The sequence below is a fragment of the Mustela erminea genome, chromosome 18, assembly GCF_009829155.1.
Source record: "Mustela erminea isolate mMusErm1 chromosome 18, mMusErm1.Pri, whole genome shotgun sequence".
Lineage (NCBI taxonomy): Eukaryota > Metazoa > Chordata > Mammalia > Carnivora > Mustelidae > Mustela > Mustela erminea.
The window spans coordinates 54,530,391-54,546,923 of NC_045631.1; the positions used below are offsets into that span (position 1 = coordinate 54,530,391).

Sequence of the window (16,533 nt, forward strand, 5' to 3'; positions counted from 1 at the left end):
ATGGTAGAGTGACGAGGACCAAGGAGCCATCGCAGCCCCACTGCCCTCGTGGGGGCCTCACCATCCAGCGGAGCCACAGGCTGGTCTCACTTGCAGTGCGCAGGGTCACGTTGGCGGGGGCCATGTCAGGGGGTGCCTGGAGGGTCTGGATCTTTCTAGAAGGCTGGCTGGGGGGGCTGGTGCCCACGATGTTCACCTGGCGCATTCGGAAGCTGGGGTGGGGGAAGGGAGCGAGCAAAGTGATGAGGGCGGGACCCCAGGGCCAAAGCCCGGCCGGGTCTGGGCAGCCCCCGCATCTGGCCCTGTTACCTGTAGTAGGTGAAGGGGTTGAGCTCGGGCACCTCCATGGAGCGGGCGTCCGGCTCGTTGGTGAGCTGGTGAACCAGCAGCCACTCCTCTCCCTCCCCGACCACACCTACCTGGAAAAGGGAGACACTCTTAGAGCTGCTCGGCTTGTGGGGCTGAGATGTTCTGTGCCCCAGGTTCTCGCAGGTGAAGTCCTGCCCACGGAAGGTCTTGGTTCCATCCCAGGGCTCACCCGGCGGGCCCCAAATGGGGTCACCACCTTTCCAGGCCCTGAAGCATGACTTCAAGCATGAGCCCAGGCCACCTTGCAACACAAGCTGCTGGAATGCTTCCTAGAAACCCACCCCAGGGCCCTGCCCTAGACCTAGCCCATCAAAATCCCTGGGGTTGGTACCCGGGAATCTGGGTATTTAATGAGCTCCCAGGTGGAGCCATCGCGGAGACTCGCCACTTACGGGGTGTGGGCCACAGCGATGTATTTCTGCAGGCCGCCAGTCCGTACCTGACCCACGGGACTGGTGTGTGGGCGTGTGTGCACACATGTGTGTAAATGTGTGTGCACACGCATGCTCACGTGTGGGCACGTGTGTGCTCGCATGCGTGCATGTACATATGTGCGTGCACAGGGCTCAGTGAAGCAGAGGCAGACCTGGGAACGGTGGGCATTTTCGGTGTATCTGGCCATCTGACAGCTGCATATTTAAAACCCCAACACACATGTGGCTGGCTCTCAAGGGCAGGGGCGTGCCCAAGGCCAAGGGAGCAGGCTGCGTGGGCTGTGGGTCCCCTGGCATCAGGGTTTACCTGGGCCTCCACCAGCCAGCGGGAGATGGAGGTTTTCCCGTCGTAGCCCGGCTTGAACTGCAAGGTCACGGAGCGGGGGCCGATGTTGGAGATGCCCAGGTTGGTGGGGGCCCCGGGGAGCTCTGCAACACAGGGTGGGAAAGGCGATCCGCTGAGGACAGGGTCCTTCCACATGGACTAGGCCTCCGGACAGGGGGCTGTGTGTCACCCTTTTCTAGAAGCCTGGTGGGAGGAGCTGGGCCGAGGCTTCGTCCTCTGACAGTCTCCTTCCTTCCACGGCTCTGTGTGTCCTGACCAGGCGCCCGAGGCAGGGTGGGGGCTGGGAGGGCCCCCAGAGCCACAGGGAGGCTGACTGGGCCGGGGAATGGGGTCTGGGCATGCAAGGGCTTCCCGACAGAATCTTCTCTCCATCCACAGGCACGGCCCCTCTCAGCCCTCCCAAACCCGATAATGGCTGAGCAAGATCAGGAGGAGGCTGGTGGAGGAGGCTGCCCCTAATTTCTGCCCGGGAACCTTCGGATTCAGGAGGAACAGAAAGAGTACAGGCTCTGGAAGTCAGACTGTCTTGGGCTGGCCTCTAACCTCACTGCTTCCACGCTGTGTGTCTCTGGGCTCATCACCTAACCTTTCTGAGCCGCAGAGTCCTCCTCGGTCGAACGGCGATGGTACTATCACCCACCTCAGGGCTGCTGTGAGGACTAACTGAACTGATGCAGATACAGCACTTGGCTCGAGGCACAATCATGTGTTGGTGTTTTCAATCAGGTGCGGTCGCCCGAATCAGCTCTGGGATCTCAGTTGTCTCAGGAGCGGGGTGGGGGGGCAGGTTGAGGGATTCTGGCTGGGTCTCATAGGCATAGACTTACAGACCCAGCCTAGTCCACCTTCCACAGATACAGATGGGGAAACTGAGGCACGGAGGGGCGACTTTGACTTGCTCAAGATCGCAAAGCTCGGCAGAAGCAGGGCTGAGACTAGAGCTCAGCTCGTTCTTCCTACCAGGTTCTCAGATGATTCCCACCTTAGGCTACCCCTTTCCCAACCAACGCTTCCACCGGCAGGGATCCCGCTTGGACTTTCTGGGCGACAGTGAGAATTGCTCCCCTGCATCAGAGAGAGCATGGCTCCATGCGGAACCTGCTGTGGAATGGGGCTGGATGAGACAGGGAGGGGGAGGTGTCCTCTGGGGGACTCTGTTTTTCTGAGAGCCACGGGGGGAAGCAGCAGGAACCCCACCCAGCCTCCATCCAGAGACCTGGGCTCATGAGATGTAAGCCTGCAAGAGACCATGGACCCAAGGCAGGGCAGAGCTCTGGGGGAGGAAAGCCAGAGTTCCTGAGCAAAAAGGAAGCCTCTTAGTCAGGAGGAGGACCCCAAGAGGCCAGAAGTCCTGCCCTGCGAGCGGGCACCCACCTGGAGGCACCCCAGAGGAGATGGTTGACGCAGACACCTGGCCCTGGCCCTTGGCCGTCATGGCGGCCACCTCGATGGTGTAGGTGGTGAGCGCGGTGAGGCCCGTGACGCGGTACTCCAGGGTCACGTTGGGTAGGTAGTGGGTCACGCGGGTGTTGGTTCGGTTGTACTCCTCCCAGGATATCCGGTACCCTAGGGAGAGCCCCCAGTGGTGGCGTGAGCTTGGTGTGACCAAATGCTGGCTTTGGCCTTTCCGCACTGCTTGGGCTGGGAGCAGTGGGGCCACAGGAGCTGGGAACCTCGTCTCTGGGGCCCCAGGTTTAACTTGGGTGGGATGACCCTGTTGGGTGGGGACCGTAGGACGGAGTGAGACTTATGGCAGCTGCTTGAGGCCTGTGGTGGAGGCCCGGGGACGTGCTACAGAGCAGAGGGGCAGAGAACCTCCCCTGAGTACTTTCTAAGAAAGATTGGCCTTCTGGGAGGTTCTGGATGAACACCAGTCAGCAGGACAACAGGATGGACTGGACGACCCTGTCCTCTCACCCCTGGGGCTCAGGAACGCCCCCCTGTAACCCTTACCTGTGAGGATGCCATTCTTCTCTCCCGGCTCTTGCCAGCTGACCTTCAGGGACGTGTCCAGGATTTCACTGAAGCTCAGGTGTCCCACAGGACCCGGTACTGTACCCCAAAAGGACCCCCCCCACCAATGCACATTAGAGCTAGCGAGAGACCACTGTCTGCAGGACAGCCCGCGTGCTCCAGGGGCGCCCCAGGATGGAAGACAAGGCTGGGATCGCCCCATACCTGGAGCGCTCAGCCTGGTTCTCAGGGTGGGGGGTGGCTGCGGATGGGGGCAGGGACGGCAGGGGTGGGGTGGTGCCTACCATCCTCATGGGTGCGCACCAGCTGGGGGGTGCTCCGAGGCCCATCGCCGGGAGTGGTGAAGCAGAGAACGGAGGTGAAGTACTCGGTGAACTTCTTCAGGCCAGACACGAAACCCACGTGGATGCTGTCTTGGAAGTTGGGCCGGGCAGTCACCATGGTAACCTCCTCTTCCTGCTCCGGCTCCCAAGCAATCAGCTGGGGAGAGACCAGCAACTCAGGCAGGGCAGCAAGAATGTTCCAGAAGAGGCCGAGGGCTCTCCCGTAGTCCGGGCCGATGGACAGAGCCCAGCATCCTAGGGTTCCCTAAAGCTTTCTCTGTCTGGGCTGGACAGGGTTTCCCTCGGAGCTTCCCCACAGAGCTGCCACTTCCACTAGTGCTTTCAACGTGTTCCAAGCTGGAATTTCAGTCTGAGACCCGACGTGGAGGTGGGGTGTCGGCGAGGAAAGCCTGGTTTGGGGACAGCGCGGCTTTTCTGCCTGACTTCCGTGCCGTACACCCCACCCGGGACGCACCCGCTTCCCGCCTCCCCTTCCTTCTCTTCTTGATCTGTGCCCTCACACTCCTGCTTTCTGGGCCCTTCATCTGTCTCCAACAATGACAGCTGGTCTCAGAGAGTTCCTCGTTCATTTGAAGTTGATTAACTAGCAATTAATGGTGAAAAGCAACACTTGATGAGTTTTAATAAGCACGGGTATTTATAGATATAAAACAATAGCAGGCTGATGTCTCCTGATTAACTCGCCCCTATAACAATGCTTCAGCCTCTCCTTTTTCGTGGCTGCGTGTTTATAAAGGATGTTTGGAAATTTAATTGGTATTGTGAAAAGATAGCCTATAGCAAGTTAATTAGACACTAATTAGACCCTAAAAATACTAATCAGAAATACTAAGTGGCATTTAATAAGTATGTTAAATATCTCCTTATTTTGGTTATCTTGTTTCAGAGCAATTAAATTGCCGAACTTCTTTGGAGTAGATTAAGAAACAAGTTTAATGTTTTAATTTAATTTAATTAATGTAAATTTGAATTAATTACGCCAATAGAATTAATTGTGTGGTCTGTTCCCCAGCAAGTGCAAAATCTGGGTAAATATTATTTTATTGGGTTTAGGCCAATTATAATCACGACCATTATTACAGGAATAAAGGACAAAGAATATCTTTACAGGTGCCTTAAAATACGATCACTGGGAATTGGCTCCAAAAATGACCCCAGGAATGCACAGGGTTGTGTGGTTTCCTGAATGACGACTTCTTCGTCTTACGGCTCCAGGCCTGAAGCCCAAGATGGCAGAGGGCGGCCTTGAAACAGTTACTCTGGGATGACAGCCCCTTGTCATTCTCTAGCTGTGTCTGCAGAGGAGGAGGCCCAGTGTTAAGAGGTCTCTCCCCCAGGCCAGGAAGACTACAGACTTGCCTTCTGCACCTCCTGTTCCCTGAAAGGAGATGGGCTCAGGGCAGCCCAGGGCTACCGTCGGACGAGCTCATACTCTGCGTCAGGCACTGGGGTAAGTTTGTGGCCCGCCAGCCCCACCGCATCCTCACAGTGGGGACTGGGTGGACATCACTGCCCTGTGCTGTTGCGGGAAGGGAACTGAGGACCACAGAGACTGAGGCCTGGCTGGTGCACACGGTGCTGTCAGAGGCTGGCTTCACATCTGTGGGCCTCCCTCCCACCCTGCAGATCCCGGATGAAGGCCTCTGCCTCCCGAGGTACACACGGCTCCCAGGTGAGCGTCGGAGTTCCTCTTTGCTGTCTGCATCTCTGATCTTGTCACTCAGGCTCCGTGTTCATTTACGCTATTGGGCCATTAGCCTTGGAGTCGAGGCAGACTAGGGCGTTGTGAGCATGGCTGGGGGGTGTGGGTGCCCGTGGGCTTAGGGAACAGCACCAGATCGAGGATCCTGGCCCTCTGCTTTGGAAAGCAGAGGAGAGGAAGAAGAACAGAACCCAGCTCTGTTCCTTACTGTGTGACCCTGGGAAAGTCACCCAGCCTCTCTGAGCCTCAGGGATGGTTTGAGCTGCCTTGCTGGCTGCTGGGAGGAGAGATGAAGTGATGTGCCTTTTGTTTCTGACGGAGGCGATGTGTTATGGGGATGATAGGGTAGGGGGGTCTATGCAGCCTGCTAGCTGCTGGAGGAAAGGAAAAAGTAGAGGAAATTCTCTCCTTCCTCTCCTTTTGTCTTTCCCCCATCTCTGTCTCTTTGCATGTGACATTCTGGAAGGATAGACAGGATATTAACAACAGTGGTTACCAGGAGTAAGGAGAGTTCCGGAACATTCTGGAAGGATAGGCAGGATATTAACAACTATTAACAACAGTGGTTACCAGGAGTAAGGAGAGTTCCAGAACATTCTAGAAGGATAGGCAGGATATTAACAACAGTGGTTACCAGGAGTAAGGAGAGTTCCGGAACATTCTAGAAGGATAGGCAGGATATTAACAACAGTGGTTACCAGGAGTGGGGAGAGTTCTGGAACATTCTGGAAGGATAGGCAGGATATTAACAACAGTGGTTACCAGGAGTGGGGAGAGTTCTGGAACATTCTGGAAGGATAGGCAGGATATTAACAACAGTGGTTACCAGGAGTAAGGAGAGTTCCGGAACATTCTGGAAGGATAGGCAGGATATTAACAACTATTAACAACAGTGGTTACCAGGAGTAAGGAGAGTTCCGGAACATTCTAGAAGGATAGGCAGGATATTAACAACAGTGGTTACCAGGAGTAAGGAGAGTTCCAGAACATTCTGGAAGGATAGGCAGGATATTAACAACAGTGGTTACCAGGAGTGGGGAGAGTTCTGGAACATTCTGGAAGGATAGGCAGGATATTAACAACAGTGGTTACCAGGAGTGGGGAGAGTTCTGAAACATTCTGGAAGGATAGGCAGGAAATTAACAACAGTGGTTACCAGGAGAGAGGAGAGTTTCGGGGTTGGGTGGGTGGGACAGGCAGATGAGGAACTAGAGTGCAATGGAGGAGTCCTGCTACACATTTATCTTTTTACTTTCCTTGGTTTTTGAATCATGTAAATACGTTTCCTGTTTAAAAAATTAAATTAAAAGAATTTTTAAAAATCATGGAAGGATTTGGCAGTAGCAGGGACATTATATATACATTTATCCATTGATCCAGCAATCTCCTTTCTATGAATCTATTCCAAAGCGAAATGTGAAGAATATGAAAAGATAGATGCACAAAGATATCCACTGCAGAGATGTTCATTAGAGTAAAAGTCTGGAAACAACCCAAATGTCACTGCTGGGGAGCTGCCTGACCAAACTGGAAATGTAACGTGGAAACCAAACGTGGAAAGCCATGCCATGGAGTCCAACACAGATGTTGACAAGGAAACCAGAATCTCTATATTCCTACGGCGCAATCCCCGGGATATAATGCAAATAAAGAAGCAAGAGGGAGAAAATGTACAGTGTTCTTTATCGAAGAAGGCGGGGGGAACACACATTTATACATGTCTGCATTTGCTTATGTTCAAGAAATGAAAGGAAAAACCAAACCAACCAAACAAAAAGAAATCAAACCTATGGGGGAGGGAAAGGAGAATTCAGGCTGATTTTCTGAACGTACTTTGTATATCTAACTTTGGAACCACGTAACTATGTTCCATAATTATAGAACAAAATTAAATTAAAAAATCAATCCCTAAAAATCGAAACCAAAATGAAACAAATCGACCCAGCGCTGTATTGAGCTGTAGCAAACTTACACAGAGAAACTATTTCTGGAGACTTTGTAGCCCAGGCAGGGGAAGGACGTCCCCAGCGGGATACGCCCCAGGAACAGAAAGCGCTGCAAATCACCTGCCACGATCTTTGGTCCTCAGCGTGGTGGGATGACTGTTCTGAGACAGCTGTGGGTGTTTTGGGGATAAAGTAGGCAGGTAATTACATTGGTGTTGTAGGAACTGGATTTTCGGTATGGAGGACAGAGAGACAAAGACCTATAAGATGATTAAAGAGCTTATAGTCCTGAAATTGAATTGAAGTATCTGTATGTGTCTTATCTGAAGAGGAGGAGGAGGAGAAGCATTTCCGAGCTGTCCATTAACAGAGCCTAGAAATGGCCTTCAGCGTTAGCTGGTGTTAAGGAGAGCCTTCAGGGCCTAGGCTGTGGTATCTATCATTTCCCACCGAAAAGAACAAGATTGCCTGAAGTCACGGCTGATCCCAGGGACACACGGGGCAGGAACTGGAGACAGCTTGAACCATCCTATCAGCCTACTGGGGCCCCGTTAAAAGGATTCAGCAACCAAAGAGGCCAACGCTGGGCCCATGTGGCATCAACACGAATAATGACAGCCATGGTTGAAACCTACCAGATGAGTTAACAATGCTTGAGTACATAATAATTTACCAACAATTAAACAAAAAAATGTCCTCCTCTCCCCCATCCAAATTCACCTGTCACTTTAGAAGATGCTAAGGAATGGCATTCATGACTCTGAAAATTGGTAGGCAATGGAGAAGGACAGAGTTTTGACCAGGATATTCCTAGATGAATGGAACCTTCAGGTAAGCAAAGAGTTGGTAAGGGGAAATTTCTATTTACTGGAAAACATTTCTGCTAATACATCAAGGAGAAATTATAATATTTGACTGTCCCCCTTTTGCAGCCCTACTGAAATAACAGATCACACAGGGTGGTCGGTGGTCACCACGCGATAGTAAGAGAGATAGCCAGACCTTAGGCCTTCCGATGTAAAAGCACAGCACCATTTAGGAAACAATATTTGGGGGGAAAAAAACCACAAAATCACTAAACCTGAATTTGATCAAGCCTCTAGTTTTAAGTTCCAATTTGCTGCGAACATAGCATGCACAGGCCTGTGTTAAATGACCCCACAGAGAGGCAATCGGCAAAATCCAGGCTGTGGAAAACTCTATAGGGCAAATGATCACGTTTCTTGACTAGATAAATTACAAGAAAAAGAGAGTAAGAAAGGAGAGAGAGAGAGAGAGCCTCTCTAGATCAGCTGAGACCCAAAGGAACACCGAACCAGTTGCCGTCGTGAAGACCTCATTGGGATCCTGAAGCAAATACAGCCACTAGTCAAAGAAATCAGGGCCGACGGCATATCCGATGACATCAAGGGGACCGGTGACATTTTTAGGCACGATGATGACAGTGTGGGTACTGGGGTTGTGTCTGAAACAGAGGCTTTATGATACTTCTTGGCCGAACTGTTTATGGAGAAATGATACGGGGGCCTGGGATTTGCTCAACCATATTCCAGGGCAGAGTCGGAGGGTCAGGGAACAGGCAGAACACATTTGGCCACGAGCTGGGAATTGTTAACGCTGGGATGCGTTAGGGTCTTCTAAAGTTATTACTGTTTTCCCTCTACTTTGGGAGATGTCTGAACATTTTTTAACAATTCCAAGGTTTGGGGTTGGGGGGGAGTCCATTCTCATTGGAGGAACGTAAAAGGCCACGCCCTGCTGTTTTCTCCCTGTGACGCTGAAGGCCGGGGCAGCAAGAAACAAAATCCCTGCTTGAATCCATTTGTATTTAGAAAAAAAAAATTAAGGCATAGTTATTATTTTATAGTTAAATCGTAGGACACCTTTAAAAAATTTTTTATCTGCCTATTTATTTAGCAAAAGAGAGAGAGCATGTGAGTGAGCAGGGGAGGGACGGGGAGAGGAAGAGAGAGAATCCTGTACGCAGGCTCCCTGCTGATCCCATGACCTGAGACCACGACCTGAGCAGAAATCAAGAGTCAGATGCTTCCCCGACGGAGCTCCCCGGGGGTCCCGACGCATTTTCTTTTTAAAGCAAGAGATGTAGGCACTGAAGTTTGAATCTGAGCTTTGCTGTGGCTCTGGCTTTGAACAAGTTTCTTGCCTCTCGTGCCTCAGTTTCCTCCTCTGTGAAATGGGGTGAGGAGAAGACTCCCTTCTTCTGAGAGAAGAATGTAAGGCAGGCCAAGCCGTCCTACGCACAAAATCCCTGGGCTGTTCATGCCCGTGGATATTTTTAAGGACAAGCCATGGGTGCTGGGCATGAGGCCGACCTGGAAATCATGCGGGCTCCCGCAGCCTCCTCCTGCTCTGTCCGGGTTATGGCCCTGATGGTCCTGGCTACTTGGCCCGCCAGGAGCCACCTGCCTTAGAAGTCTGCAGCCTGGCCCCATCCTCCCCACCCCCAGTTTGTGAAAGAAAACTGAGAATTGGCAGCAAGAAGCTAATTGTTCCCAGCTCAGCTCCTCTGCTTCTCAGCACTGTGCCAGCCTCCCCTTCCCTGTCCTGCCTCCCCCCAGAGTCCCAATTAGGAGGCTTTCGGGCCAGCCAGCCAGCCAGCTGGCGTTCAGCAGCAGCCCCCTGCCCTGGGACAGCCCTGCTCGGCCCTGGCACCCTGTCTTCCCCGGAGCGAGAGGGCCGTGGCAGGCCTGTACCCGGCTCTAGACCGTCCCTCCTTTATTTGCAACACCAGCAGAAAATTCTCGGGGTGATTTACTCTCCGTCCCTTTCTGCCCAAGCCACCCTTTTCTCTCGGGAATAACGGCTAAGGCTGCGAGTCCTAGAAATTATCTGGACTGTCCCGCACGTGCAGCTGTGGAGCAGAGCGAGTGCAGGAGCCTTCTGGAAGTGTCGGCAGTCATCATGAGTCCCTGGATCCCTGGGCTCCAAGCCAGAGGCCACGAGGTTTCTCCTTCATGGCCTGCTTCCCGTGGCACACCCCTCCCACCTCTGGAGGGGGCCGACCGCCTCCTCCTACCTGCCCCAAGCTGCACACGGCGTGCTAGGTGATCTGTCTTCTGTTCTTTTACAGGGGGCTGGCAGGGTGCTCCCTGCGGGGTGGGAGCAGAGACCCGGGCATGGGAGCAAGGTCCGGGATCTTGGAGGGGAGGGCTGAGACGTCCTGACTTGTGCGGTTATAATGACAGCAGATTCACAGCTGCCACAGGACCCCCACCCACGTTACCAATACCAGGATTGAATGACACCTGCTACCATTACTGCTAAGCTCGTTGTCACACGCTGACCTGTGTCTCCCCAATTCCCCAAACTCACATGTTGAAGTCCTAACCCCCAGGGCTTCAGGAGGGGACTGTATTCGGACAGAGGGTCTTTAAAGAGGCAGTGAAGTTAACATGAGGTCAGTAAGGGGGTCGCAGTCCAGTGTGAGTGGCGTCCTTTCAAGAAGAGGCTGGGATGCACGCAGAGGAGGGACCACGCGTGGACACCGGGAGAAGGTGGCACCTATGCACCAAGGATGGTGGTCTCGGAGGGAATCAGCCCTGCCCAGACCTGGATCTCAGACTTAGAGCCTCCGCAAGTGGGAGAACAAAGATTTTTGTTGTTGGAGCCGCCTGGACAGTGGCACCTGGTTAGGGCCCCCGGCTCGGGCAAACATGTCTCTCTGCAAGGCACTTCCGTGCGTGTCACTGAGCCCAATGAGTTACGGATATCGTCTCATTCAGTCCTCACGCGCCCCTAAGCAGTAGGCCTGAGTATCATCCTCACGCATACATGAGGGGAGGGGAGGTTATTCTGGTTTTCCTGCATCTAGAACGGAGCCTATAGGAAGGCTCGACAAACACGAAGGAGCAGGGCTCAGACAGATTGTAGGACGTGTCTAGGGAGCCGGCAAGAGGCAGAGCCAGAGCCTGGATTTTAGCCCGCATCTGTCACGGTCCCAGTCCTGTGCCCTTAACCACACTCTCTGCGGGGTCAAGTGCAGCCCAAGAACATGTGTGGGTCTAGGAGAGCCACAGCTTGGCAGGAAGAAGCAGATTCTGGATTTTCTGGGGCTGCGGCTATGCCCAGGTGTTCCTAAGCCTGAGACAAATGTGGTTTGCTTATAGTCCAGTCTTCCCGAGAAAGCTCCTCTGCACGGGGTCACAGGCTGGGCAGTATCCTGGCCCCCTCACAGCCTGGAAGGGGCCTGAGAGCAAGCCCGGATGCCCTTCACCTTGATCACGTGTCGTCTGCTTGGCTTGAACCAATGATTTCAGAAGCACAGAGGTCCCTCCCCTCCTCCCGGCTCCTCGGCCTGCGATCTCCCTCAGAGAATCCCCAGCCCTCCTCCGGGGGCCGTGGGGAGGCCTCACGTACCTTGTAGCCCTGGTTGATGCCGTTGATGAACTGGGGGCTGGGGGCGTTCCAGGTGAAGCGGATGGTCGTGGAGTTGGTGGCTTCTGCGTGCACGTTGCCAGGAGGGACGGTGGGGACTGAGGAGAGCAGAGGGACAGGGCGGGGGACGGTAGAGGGGGTGGAGTCAGTCTTGGGCATTAAGCAGAGAAATAACAAAGGCAGGGGTCTGCTCTGCCCCGCCCTCTCCCGCTTTGCGTTCCGGACTCGAGGCACCCTCTTTCTCTTGATGAGTCTGGGTGTCAGTACACTCGCCTGACCCACTCATGGGGTACAGACAAACAGAAGTGATGGATGGGAACGTGCTTGGGGAAGGTCGTTCTGCACAACCCTCGAAGCCAGCTGTTTCATGATCCCGGTGACGTGGACCCTTTAGAAGGTCCCCGTACCCCCGAAGCCTCTGCCTTCCTCATGCTCCCCGACAACTCCCCTGCCCCTCGGCACCCTCCCGCCCTACGGGGTAGCCAGGCACAGTGGGCAACAGCTCAGGACTGGGGGATACAGGTGCCGTGACCGAGGCGGGACTGGACAGGTCTAGGACTGACAGGCACGGGACAGGGAGGGAGAAAGAGAAGCGCCAGCTCCTCCACGGTCACGATCCCCACCCACCTCCCTGCAGTGTCCACTCGGCAACTTTGCTGCTGTAGACACCCAGACCGGCGCTGTTGTAGGCGGCCACCTCGATCTCGTAGTTGGTCCAGATGATGAGGTCCTCCAGCAGCAGATTGTTGACGTCAGCGTCTGTGATGTTCTTAAACTGGTACCCGACGGGCAGCCCGGCCAGGCAGTACCTAAGGGGAGGGAGGAAGGCAGGGGGTAGCGGGCTGGAGACAGCCTGCTGGGCGCATGCCCAGGAAACCACGTGTGATGGTGCGAATATTCCATATGCTGTCCAATATGGCCGTCCAACATGGCAGCCACTCTTGGGCGTGGCTGCTGAGCCCTTGAGATGTGGTTGGTGTAGTTGGGAACGTGGGTTGTATTTAAATTAAATAACCACAGGAGACCAACAGCTATCTCCCTGTACAGCACAGGTCTAGAGGACGTGTCTGTTCTATTTGATGGGTTTGGACACTGGAGAGGTTAGCTAACCATGAAAGCTAAGAGTTTCTGGGCAGACCACACTGGTCTCACCTAGGAGGGGTCATCGATGGAGAGCCATGTCCAAAGGCTGGGCTCACTTTCTTTGTCCCTCCAAAGGAGTGCCTCCCTCTTTTGACAGTCACTGGCTTAGGTGGAGAGAACAAACTTGAGCTACCTACTCTACCAATTTCTACTGGAAAAAGAACACAAAATAATACAGAAGTGGGTCTGTATGGACAAAATCTGGGGGAATGGTTAGATCATCAGAGAACCACAACCCAAACGTTATTGGAAAATTAGAGGCTCCAGCTTATTTTGATGTGTTACAAGACCCTGTAACAATGGTCCTCAGTGGCTTATAATGCATCAGAAATACCCAGAGGGCTTGCAGAAATCCAGGTTGCTGGGCCCACTTCTAAGTTTTCCATGATCAGGTGTAGGACTTGAGAGTTTGCAGTCAAATTGAGGCCGCTGTTGGTCTAGGGAACACCCTTTGAGCACCACTCGCCATTAGGGTTCACCAAAAACCCACAATAAAATTAACGGATCGTGGAGTGGTCAAGTCAACCATAACGCCCTCCAGATCTGGGGCATGCCGGAGCTGGAGAGCGCACACATACAGGAAAGAAATGCACATTTTGCAGCCTGCCAGAATTCAGCATACTGATGGATGCTCAGGAACTTCAACTTTATGCTAATTTGAATTTACGACCCCCAATTAGTAGCACTTAATAACTCAGTTAGAGGTGATCAGTGAAATATCCTTGGTCAAGTGTAGACATAAAAGTTTCCATAACTGGGCTTCATTTTGCGATAAGGACCAGCAAAAGGAGGTCTACCATTTGACCAGCCCTTGGATCAGTATGGTGGCTTCAGATGGAGTATTCTTGGTTTCTGGGGTGGTTGGCCTGTCGGAGAGTTACCCGTCTCCCTGTACCCTATCCTGTGAAGCCCTGACGTGTGGCCGACCTGCCTATCCACACAGCCTTGAGGACATTACACTGTACCTCCTCTCTCAAGCATTCCCATTAGTTTTCCAAGACCCTGCCTTCTGGAAGTTCCTCTACAGATCTAACCTGAGTCCTTCCTACAAGGGCAGAGTCATTTCTTGTCGCGTGGTGGTCCTTGTGAGATGGAGAAGGACCTGTGGTGACTTGGTTGTTTTCCCATCCACTCCAAATCCTCCCCCTGGGTGGGGGCTGTCCCTCCTTTCCCCAGGGAAGAGGGGACACCTACCTGATGACGTAGCCCTTGAGAAGGCCATTCTGGTGGCTCTCGGGAGGCGGCTGCCACTGGATCATGATGGACTGATTGGTCCGGCCGCTGGCGATGACATTCTGCGGGGGGGCTGTGGGGGGCTCCTCGGGGAGGGAGACCCTGGATAGGAAAAACATCAAGAGTGGGTGGGTCTGGGGCGCCTGGGTGGCTCATTGGGTTAAAGCCTCTGCCTTCGGCTCAGGTCATGATCCCAGGGTCCTGGGATTGAGCCCCACGTCGGGTTCTCTGCTCAGTGGGGAGCCTGCTTCCTCCTCTCTCTCTCTCTGCCTACTTGTAATCTCTGCCTATCAAATAAATAAATAAAACCTAAAAAAAAAAAAGAGTGGGTGGGTCTTTCCACTTTTAGTCTCGAGGGCAAATACAGGAGTTTAACGGGATACAGGGAGGCTGCTCGGTTCCTGGATGACTCTGCACAGTTGCTGTGTGCTTTTGGGCAAGTCACTTAACTCTCTGAGCTTGCTCCTTTATCTTTTAAAGGAGTATAATAAACCTCCACTTGCCTGCTTTCTAAGACTAGTTGAGGCTCAAGGACACCATGTATGGAATTGTTTCAAAAAATACCACAGAGCCCCAGATGTGTTTGTGTCTGTGCAGCTCAGGGACATGGGCCTCAGTTTCCCGGATGTCAGAGAAGCTGCTGTGGGGGCTGATGACGTCCTGAGCCCTCCGGTATTTTGGAAGCAGGAGTGTTAAACACTTGCAGGCTGGTGGTGCTGTGTGATGAGGCTTCCTTTTCTGCCAGCTGAGCCCCAAGCTGCGGGCAGGGCAGGCCAGGTGGGGCTGGGGAGGCATGTGGTGGTGGTGGGGGCCCATCCCCCATTTCCAGAAGCGAGCGTCACCACGTGTCTTTCTCTGGCACTGCTGGGGGACGCAGTGTTCCACTGCGGTGTGCCGTTCGCCCAACTGACACGCGCCCATTAAAACCAGAAATTAATTATTTCTGATGGATGTCTCTCCCTTTCAGTTTATTTTTATGTTTTTTCTTTCTGACGGATAGCTTTCCAAAATGTACTGCACACTCCCATGTCTTTGTACAGCCTGTGAGCGAGGGTGATTTAACCTTTTTCTTCGTGACTCGGGGCTATTAGTGTGAAGATTCATCAGGAAGATGAATCAGGGCTTGAAGTGAAGCTTGAAGATCCAGAGAAAGTGGAGGGTGGTTTCCCGGACACTTGGAGGCTTTGTGTCGTCGGGATTTTGTAGTTCCAAAGGGCTGGGGCCGCGGCCACTTTGCTCCCAGCAGCCCTCATGGTCTACACACAGCCGGGCACATAGCAGGTGTTCAACAAACAGTGAGGGAATAAATCCTCCCTGCCAGGCTGTTACCTGCCCCCCTCGCTTTCCTGATAGGGTGTCACGACCCTTGTGGCATCCCCCTCGTGAGAGTCACAAAGACTCCAGCTCACTGGAACTGTGGCAGAACCAAGTGATCGATTTAAGCCAGATGTCCGCGTACATACACACCTAAGAGAGTCTTTTCAAGAGCCAAGTACGTTCTTGGTTCCTTTGTAAAAATATCAGTTGACGATATATGTGAGTGTTTATTTCTGGGCTCTCTATTCTGTTCCATTGGTCTAAGTGTCTATTTTTATGCCAGGATCATGCTGTTTTGATTACTACGGCTTTCGAGGATAGTGTGAAATCAGGAAATGGGATGCCTCCAGCTCTGTTCTCAGGATTGCCTTGGCTACTCAAGGTCTTTTGTGGCTCTGTACACATTTTAGGATTTTTTTTTCTAATTCAGGAAAGATGCCACTGGAATTTTGATGGCGATTGCATTGGATTTACACATGGCGTTGGCTAACACTGACATTTTAACAATAGTAATTCTTCTCAGTGGGGAAAGGGTAGTCTCTTCAATTCATGGTGTGGGGAAAACTGGACAGCCACGTGCAGAAGAATGAAACTGGACCCCCATCTTACACCACTCACAAAAATAAACTCCAAATGGATTAGACTTAATTGTAGGACCCTAAACCATAAAACTCCTAGAAGAAAACATGGGGAAAGGCTCTTTGACATTGGTCCGGGCAGTGATTTCTGGATATGACACCAAAAGCACAAGCAAGAAAAGCAAAAGTAAGTTAAGTGGGACCTTAGCAAACTGAAAAACCCCTGCCCAAGAAAAGAAACACTCCACAAAATGGAAAGCCCACACGCTGAATGGGGGAGAACATCTGCAAGCCCCAAGTCTGATAAGGGGTTAATATGCAAAACACATAAAGAACACATACAACCCAAGAGCAAAAAAAAAAGGAAAACAACCCAATTCAAAATGGGCAGAAGATCTGCATCGGCATTTTTCCCACAAAGACCCACAGATGACCAACAGGTACGTGAAAAGATGCTCGGCGTCCCTCAACATCAGGGAAACGCACATGAAAACCACAATGAGATACCACCTCCCACCTGTCCCAACGGCCATCATCGAAAAGACAAGAGATAAGAGGTGTTGGTGAGGACGTGGAGAAAAGGAATCCTCAGGCACTGGGGGTGGAGATGCAAACTGGTGTTGCCACCATGGAAAACAGGATGGTGATCCCACAAAAAATGAAAGGCAGAACTACCGAATGATCCAGCTGTCCTACTTCCAGCTGTCCCACATCCAAAGGAAATGAAAATAGGATCTTGAAGGGACACCCGC

General features: G+C 52.6%; 1 protein-coding gene across 2 annotated transcripts in view; it reads right to left on the reverse strand.

The window, feature by feature from the left end:
- The window catches only part of SDK2 (sidekick cell adhesion molecule 2), a 249,546-nt gene that overhangs the window by 47,602 nt on the left and 185,411 nt on the right, over window positions 1–16,533 (reverse strand). For both annotated transcript variants that reach the window (XM_032319521.1, XM_032319520.1), the window contains exons 16-24: window positions 13,848–13,988; window positions 12,138–12,319; window positions 11,493–11,608; window positions 3,408–3,603; window positions 3,103–3,201; window positions 2,524–2,715; window positions 1,111–1,232; window positions 310–419; window positions 62–212 (exon numbers count right to left, since the gene is read on the reverse strand). In XM_032319521.1, the coding sequence (XP_032175412.1) occupies window positions 62–212; window positions 310–419; window positions 1,111–1,232; window positions 2,524–2,715; window positions 3,103–3,201; window positions 3,408–3,603; window positions 11,493–11,608; window positions 12,138–12,319; window positions 13,848–13,988 (1,309 nt within the window). The remainder of the gene's footprint in view (window positions 1–61; window positions 213–309; window positions 420–1,110; window positions 1,233–2,523; window positions 2,716–3,102; window positions 3,202–3,407; window positions 3,604–11,492; window positions 11,609–12,137; window positions 12,320–13,847; window positions 13,989–16,533) is intronic.